This window comes from Borostomias antarcticus, assembly GCF_949987555.1.
Source record: "Borostomias antarcticus genome assembly, chromosome: 10".
Taxonomy (NCBI): Eukaryota; Metazoa; Chordata; class Actinopteri; order Stomiiformes; family Stomiidae; genus Borostomias; species Borostomias antarcticus.
In genome coordinates this window covers 15,234,523-15,243,099 of record NC_140243.1, presented here as the reverse complement: position 1 = coordinate 15,243,099, position 8,577 = coordinate 15,234,523, and the positions used below count along the sequence as shown (strand labels likewise).

At 44.8% G+C, this 8,577-nt stretch overlaps 1 protein-coding gene across 1 annotated transcript; it reads left to right on the top strand.

Moving 5' to 3' along the window:
* Positions 1-1,416: 1,416 nt before the first annotated feature.
* Positions 1,417-8,159, top strand: cndp1 (carnosine dipeptidase 1; the record flags this gene model as incomplete). Its single annotated transcript, XM_084445119.1, has 11 exons — positions 1,417-1,530; positions 1,616-1,759; positions 2,417-2,579; positions 3,079-3,167; positions 3,683-3,880; positions 4,171-4,255; positions 4,547-4,707; positions 4,993-5,157; positions 5,548-5,689; positions 7,648-7,795; positions 8,081-8,159. 11 exons carry the CDS (start codon positions 1,417-1,419, stop codon positions 8,157-8,159), a joined length of 1,488 nt encoding a protein of 495 aa, XP_084301245.1.
* Between the last annotated feature and the right edge of the window lie 418 nt (positions 8,160-8,577).

Here is an 8,577-nt window from a genome sequence, read left to right as displayed (position 1 = left end):
TCTCTTTATCAGTCTACACAGTATAGTATAGTAGATGATTGTGGCATCAAGAGGCATGTGTTTGTTTGTAAGCTACCTGTGAACCCCAAAGCCAGTGAGAGCAGGAATCCGTTGCTGTGCTTTTTTCACAGCGTGAACACTTGGAGTTAGATCAATAGGTGGTAAGATTGGGCCTGTCAGCGAGAAAATTCCATTTTGTCAGCTGTCTTGGCTTGCCTCCAGGACACGGTTGGCCAGGCAAAACCGCCTCCCCAGGAGGTGTGCTCTTCAATGCTAGGATATAAACCCCACACAGTCCCCAGTGGACACAGTCCAGTGGGCTCCAAAGACTCTCGCAGCCCCTAAAGACCTACTGACCTGGCTAAGGTAATTTATATGTCATTTGTTATTTCACATATCTAGTCAGTGAAGAGCTTATTTATGGCCTTAACCAGCATATCCAGCCTCCTCCAAAAGTTTACTGTCAAGGTTTTATTTTAAGTATCTTCAAGAAAGTCAGCTGTCATTTACAGTATTTAGAGTAGTCTTTTGTTAAGTTCTTGTTTGACAATGTTTGAAATGTTCAGTATTTGTTAAATATGTGTTATGAAGTTTTGAATGCCACATTGCCACCTCATAGTCACCATTTCATTCAGAAAAGGAAATAAAAGTGTTCAAAGAAAATGAACTTCTTTTGAAATAAGACAAGCCTAAATCAGCTGTCAATTTTCAGAACTACATAGACTCCAATAAAATTGCAAAGTAGGCTACATAGACTGCAATACAATTTAAAATTGTACGAAGAACGAATGAACGAACAAATTAAATAATGAACACGCAATATATACCTCCGCCCGGGTGGTCGCCGGGTTGCGGAGGCAACAAAAACCGAGTGACGTGGTTTATTGTAAAATAATGAACTTTTGTGACGTGTGCGTTTATATGCGTGTAGGGCGGCACGCCGCTAGGAGACCATCCTGATCTAGCGCGCTCACATTCTGTTTCTCTCGCAAACCAGTGTGGACACTCTCCATAGAGATCCATTTGTGTCAGATCAGAAAACGATCTAGCCAATTATTGTTCTAAGAGGAAATACAGACAGCTACGCTGGGCAGGTTTAGGTGTGACGACAGCGAGGAGCGGTTGAAGGTAACGCGATAAACGGTTATAGACAGATGGGTCATCACCTGCCAAGTATTTTTGAAAGTGCGTGCCCTTTTCCAAACAGTTTCCAACAGGTAGTTCCCAACGGATAGTTCCCACAATGTGACGCAAACCATTTGGCGCATCCGGTAAGCGCAGTAATTACAAACTGCTGATTTTATGGGGCTTGCAATGCAACCATCATAACTGATATTGATGGAAATCAGAGGCTGTGTATTGTCTTCATCTGATTAATGAATATTGTGTATCTAAAACTGTGTTTCGTTTTGACAGATGAACATTTGGCAACTGCCCTCCCTTTTCCTGGTCCTAACATCAAGTGTGCACTCGTTCCAGTTTGATAAACTCATTCAATATGTGGACAGCCATCAACAGGACTATGTAGAGGCAAGTTGTATCATTTAAGTGTTTTCTGCTGCTGTGCATTTTGGATGATTTATTTTCTGATAAACGTGTACACTGTGTGTATCAGATTCTAAGGGACTGGGTTGAAGTAGAGAGTGTGTCCACTGATGTGATGAAGAGGCCAGACCTTCACCGTATGATGGACATGACTGCTGAGAAGCTGCAGGCCATGGGAGGGAAGGTGGATCTGGTGGACATTGGAGTACAGGAGGTCAGATGTGTCCTGTGTTTCAATCAATCAATCAATCAATAATAAATCAATAAATCAATCAAACAAAGAAACAAACTTTGTTTCTAATGCACGATTTGCGTTCAAAGCATGTAATGTGACTCAGCCTCGGGATTCCTTCAGTATCAGAGCAGATATAGAACTGGGAATGTGGTTTACACAACAGAGGACTGGGAGCATGAGGAGGAGGGGCAGCTAGTCAGAAGCCTGGGCTTCCATGTCCTTGGTGGTTGGCAGTAACTGTCAAATATAAGGGAAAGGAAACTTGAAGGAGAGACACATTGAAAATGCGGAAAAGCAGAGGGTCTTATATTCAGTGTTAATTCAAAGGTGGAATGACATTCAATGATAATTTAAAGGTGCAATAACTTTTTTTTAAATAAATGTTTATCTTTGACAGACAGTGTGGCTCACACAGTACACACAGTACAAGAGTCCACTCTACTGTCCTGTGTTTATTGACATTCTTTAATTGAACACTGGAATACTTTTCTATTCATCTATTGTGTATGTCTATTGTCTATTGAGTTTGGACGTGTGTTTGGAAATGAACCTGTTTGAATCACGTGATTCATATTTTAATCAAGTATCAATCAAGTATCAATCAAGACTGAGATCTTGAGGTGTCCTTGCGTGTAGCTGCCGGATGGTCAGAAGCTGGCCCTACCGAAGGTGGTGACCGCTACGTTCGGCAGCGACCCCAGTAAGCACACTGTGTGTGTTTATGGTCATGTTGACGTCCAGCCAGCCGCGAGGGAAGACGGTTGGGCGACTGAACCCTACAATCTGACCGACATCAATGGTAAAAAGCAGACCTGCGTGGCAATACCATTTGAAATTCTTTGAATTACTTCAGCAGTTGCTTGAATCTGCCTCTGTCAGATGAGTGGGGGTTGTATTTTGGGGGAAAGCCCAAGGTTCCATTGTGGCAGATTAAAAACAATCTAGTCTAGTAAGAAAGAAATACTGCCATAGCCTTCTAAGCTAAAGCCCAAGACGTTCAAGACTTAGATAAGGTGACTCATCAGCTTAGCCTGGCACCGAATCACCTCTGTTACATTGTGATGTCCAATACAAGCTGTGTCAGAGTGAAGCTACTACTTTGTAAAGTAATGCGATAACTCTGTGTGTTGCTTTCTTGGCAAGGTCTCTCTTGAAAAAGAGATGTTCCGTCTCAATGAGACCAACCTGGTCAAATTAATTAATTAATAACATAAAAACATTGCCATACCTGTAAATAACTGATAACCACAACTATGCCTATTATATAGTTTCTCTATGACAATGACTTTGCTCCCCAGGAAACCTGTATGGGAGAGGTGCATCTGACAACAAGGCACCTGTGCTCGCCTGGATCCATGCAGTAGAGGCCTACCAGGCCCTCAGTATGGTGAGTCAGACTCGGGTCAAAATAAACCCTTTCAATAACTTTATAGTGTTTGTTTTAGTCTGGAGTGTCAGGTCAGGTGGGTGGGGTTTGCATTTTTGGGATCTGCCCATTGGTTCCATTGTACCAGACACAAACCATAGAGTCCAGATAAGTAATCGGAATTAATTTAAATAGTTTTGGACCCAGGTATGCCCCTGGACCTGTCCTGGACTGATGTTAGACTAAGAGACTCTCCTCAATAAAGATGTCCACAGTGGGAAGAAGCAATACATGTATGCTGTAAATGCTTAAATTGTGTCTGGGAAATATCTGACTGCAATATTCTGCAATAGAGGAACTCCAGTCCAGGAGAGAAGTCCTTTTCTTTTTTATCTGACCTTTATTTAACCAGGTTTGTCACACTGAGATCTACATCTCTTTTTCTTGTGTGCCCTGGCCAAGAAGGCAGCGTACCTCAACCATTGTCAGTGAGTCTTGTTGTTGCATTTCAACTTCCTGCCCCGTGCCATGTCTAGGATCTGCCAGTCAACGTGAAGTTCATCATCGAGGGGATGGAGGAGACGGGCTCCAATGGTCTTGATACCATGATCGTGGCCCAAAGAGACACCTTCTTCTCCGACGTGGATTACATCATTGTATCAGACTGTGGTTGGCTGAGCCGGCGCCCCGCCCTCACCTATGGCACCAGGGGTAACTGCTACTTCTTCGCTGAGGTACATAAGTGTGATGGTACTGTAGGGTTGGCCTTGTTAAAGGAATAGTTCACTTAAATGTATGATTAGCATACTGTAGACATACTTGTCAGTAGACCTACCTGACAAGAAATATTGCCCTCAGTCCATTGGTAATTCCTGTTTGGTCTAATGGTAGATGTTAGTACAGTGGTTGGTACTTTAGGGTTCCCAATATAACCTCACCTGTGTGTGTGTGTGTGTGTGTGTGTGTGTGTGTGTGTGTGTGTGTGTGTGTGTGTGTGTGTGTGTGTGTGTGTGTGTGTGTGTAGGTGGAGGGTCCCAAGAACGACCTTCACTCCGGGGTGTACGGAGGCACAGTGATTGAGCCCATGACGGACCTTATCGGCATCCTAGGTGAGTTTCCGGTTGCCATGACACCGCATGGAAAGACAAGTCATCTGCCTGAGCAGCGCTGACATGCATCCAGCTGGGAACGTTACATTATTGCAAATAATATGCTTTCCTTGAGGAAAAATGCTGGCTACAGTCAGTGTTAAGACAGTGACTGAATATAGTGTATATTACATATACAAATTTGCATATGGTATCAGAAATACAGAAAAAAGTAATTTTCCACTAATGTGAAGGTGTTACCTTCATGTCTGCTGTAGTATTGAGCTCCATTGTGGCTTTCCCACCTTCCAGACACTCTGATCAATCCCAGTGGGAAGATCCTGATCCCGGGCATCAGAGAGGCTGTGGCGCCCCTGTCTGACGAGGAGTGGAAACTGTACCAAGACATCGAGTTTGACATCGAGAGCTACAAGACCAAGATTGGTGTCGACCAGCTCATGTACAGCAACAAGGTGAGGAGGAGAGCATGGGAAAAGGGGAGAGTAGAGGATGAGAGGAGAGAGGAGGAGAGGAGAGAGGAGGGAAGTATAGAAGAGGATGAGAAAAGAGGAGAGGATGCAGAGAGAGAGATTGCAGTAGAAATATGTGCCATTAACGTTATTTTGGGTTCTCTCTCAGTACCAAGTGGTTTCATTTTAACAATTTCTGTTTCATTATATCATAAAAAAATGTGTTTGCGTGCATACTGTATGTGTGGCTGTGTGTGTGTATGTGGGTGCCGCACATGTATGTTTCAGGTAGATCTGCTGGCCCATAGGTGGCGCTATCCCACCGTATCCATCCATGGCATCGAGGGAGCGTTCTCCGCCCCTGGCATCAAGACTGTCATCCCGGCCAAGGTCACCGCCAAGTTCTCCATCCGTCAGGTGCCCAACATGGACCCCGCTGTGGTCAAGAAACAGGTGGGTCCTGGACCAAAGTCCATCAGGGGAAATCCTATCTTGTATCTCATTGTGTCTCTTAAATTAAACAAAAACCTGCACACTGGAAGTTTCATTTTAGCACCGTTTCGACTGAAAATAGCCTTTGACAAGCGATACCATGGTGGACCATTGTACTGTATATTTTAAGACAACAACTGCTATGTTGTACCGTCAGTGGTTACATCACAGTCAGATATTATGTAATGTATGTAATGTAAAGGCCTTCAACCAGATCAGAAAGTGCACGCTATGTGAATATCACCAGAGAGCCCTCAATAACTGAACCAGACCCACAGCTTGATTACTGTCTGTCTGTCTGTCTGTCTGTCTGTCTGTCTGTCTGTCTGTCTGTCCTGTGTGCTTCTCCAGGTGACAGACTACCTACACTCTGTGTTTGCCAAGAGGAAGAGCCCCAACAAGCTGAAGGTGACCATGGTCATCGGGGCCAAGCCCTGGCTGGCCGACACCCAGCACCCCCTGTACGAGGCAGGGAAGGCTGCCGTCAAGAGAGGTACCGCTCACTCTGCTCTGGAACCCCCTGGCTGGGCCAGACAGTATGTGGCTCGTCAATTTCCAGTGGAGATCCTCTGTTGGATGAAAAGGGATATTAACTGACTACAATTACCAATGAATAGTACACATTATCTATCTATCTATCTATCTATCTATCTATCTATCTATCTATCTATCTATCTATCTATCTATCTATCTATCTATCTATCTATCCATCTATCTATCTATCTATCTATCTATCTATCTATCTATCTATCTATCTATCTATCTATCTATCTATCTATCTATCTATCTATCTATCTATGCAGTAAAACCCTGTAACAGTACTGTAACATACATGAGTTCTGTACGACAGTGCTGTGGTGGCTGTCTCCCATCAGTGCTTGTATGCGTCTTTGCACCAGTGTTTGATGTGTGTGTGTCCCTCCACCAGTGTTTGACGTGTGTGTGTGTGTGTGTGTGTGTGTGTGTGTGTGTGTGTGTCTCCACCAGTGTTTGACGTGTGTGTGTCCCTTTATCAGTGTTTGACGTGTGTGTGTGTGTCCCTTTATGAGTGTTTGACGTGTGTGTGTCCCTCCACCTGTGTTTGATGTGTGTGCGTCCCTTTATCAGTGTTTGACGTGTGTGTGTCCCTTTATCAGTGTTTGACGTGTGTGTGTCCCTCCACCAGTGTCTGACGTGTGTGCGTCCCTTTATCAGTGTTTGACGTGTGTGTGTGTCCCTCCACCAGTGTTTGACGTGTGTGTCCCTTTATCAGTGTTTGACGTGTGTGTGTCCCTCCACCAGTGTTTGATGTGTGTGTGTCCCTCCACCAGTGTTTGATGTGTGTGTGTCCCTCCACCAGTGTTTGACGTGTGTGTGTCCCTTTATCAGTGTTTGACATGTGTGTGTCCCTCCACCAGTGTTTGACGTGTGTGTCCCTTTATCAGTGTTTGACGTGTGTGTGTCCCTCCACCAGTGTTTGATGTGTGTGTGTCCCTCCACCAGTGTTTGACGTGTGTGTGTCCCTTTATCAGTGTTTGACATGTGTGTGTCCCTCCACCAGTGTTTGACATGTGTGTGTCCCTTTATCAGTGTTTGACGTGTGTGTGTCCCTTTATGAGTGTTTGACGTGTGTGTGTCCCTTTATCAGTGTTTGACGTGTGTGTCCCTCCACCAGTGTTTGACGTGTGTGTGTCCCTTTATCAGTGTTTGACGTGTGTGTGTCCCTTTATGAGTGTTTGACGTGTGTGTGTCCCTTTATGAGTGTTTGACGTGTGTGTGTCCCTTTATCAGTGTTTGACGTGTGTGTCCCTCCACCAGTGTTTGACGTGTGTGTATCCCTCCACCAGTGTCTGACGTGTGTGTGTCCCTTTATCAGTGTTTGACGTGTGTGTGTCCCTTTATGAGTGTTTGACGTGTGTGTGTCCCTTTATGAGTGTTTGACGTGTGTGTGTCCCTTTATGAGTGTTTGACGTGTGTGTGTCCCTTTATCAGTGTTTGACGTGTGTGTCCCTCCACCAGTGTTTGACGTGTGTGTTTCCCTCCACCAGTGTCTGACGTGTGTGTGTCCCTTTATCAGTGTTTGACGTGTGTGTCCCTCCACCAGTGTTTGACGCGTGTGTGTGTCCCTCCACCAGTGTTTGACATGTGTGTGTGTGTCCCTCCACCAGTGTTTGACGTGTATGTGTGTGTGTCCCTTTATCAGTGTTTGATGTGTGTGTCCCTCGACCAGTGTTTGACATGTGTGTCCCTCCACCAGTGTTTGACGTGTGTGTGTCCCTTTATCAGTGTTTGACGTGTGTGTCCCTCCACCAGTTTTTGATGTGTGTGCGTCCCTTTATCAGTGTTTGACGTGTGTGTGTGTCCCTCTACCAGTGTTTGACGTGTGTGTGTCCCTTTATCAGTGTTTGACATGTGTGTGTGTGTGTGTCCCTTTATCAGTGTTTGACGTGTATGTGTGTGTCCCTCCACCAGTGTTTGACATGGACGCAGACCTGATCCGCGAAGGCGGCACCATCCCCATCGCTAGAACGTTCCAGGACGTGACGGGGAAGAGCATCATCATGCTCCCCATCGGAGGCTTCGACGACGGACTACACTCTCAGAATGAGAAGATAAGCAGGTTAGTCCACTGTCTCTTCATTCATTCATTCTTTTCTTTTTCAGTCCTTCATAACGTCATTTATTCTTTCAACCAGTCAGTCAATCCTTCTTTCTTTCTTTCAGTCCTTCATAACCTCATTCATTCAGTCCTTCCTTTTCTCCCTTTCTTCATGACTTAATTGGTTCTTTCATTCGTTCATCCCAACAGCATTCAGTTCAAGCCACTATGAATTGTAGTCATTCTGTATTCTCGAGCCTCTTTCTTCCACGTTGACCTCTGACCTCCCCTCCCCTCACTCTCCAGGTACAACTACATCGAGGGAACCAAGCTGTTCATTGCTTACCTCAACGAGGTGGCCCAGATCAAGAAGACTAGTGTCTAACAGATGAAAGCATGAGCGAGTGGTGTGTGTTTAGCGTGTGTACGGTATTGTTGTGTCAGAGACATGCTGGCCCAACTGCCTATCCTTGACCCTCCAGCTATTCCAGAGACCCAATGTCTTCCTAGTGTCTCTCTCTCCCTCTCTCCTTTTCTCTCTATTTATCTCTCTTTTGCTCTCTCTCTCTCTTTCTCATGATAGAAATGAAAGTGTAAATCACAGGTAACTTTTACTTGAAACTGGCAAATAAAACTGTCCTTTGATGGCTGACGTTGTAATGCTATTGGTTGAAGGGTCTATGATATCATAGCGCCCTCTACTGTTTATTTAGGGCGAAAATAACACAACAACAGCCTGACATTACCTGTGGTGTCTGATTATTAAAATCAATTTATTCAAACAGAAAATTGAACACTAAACA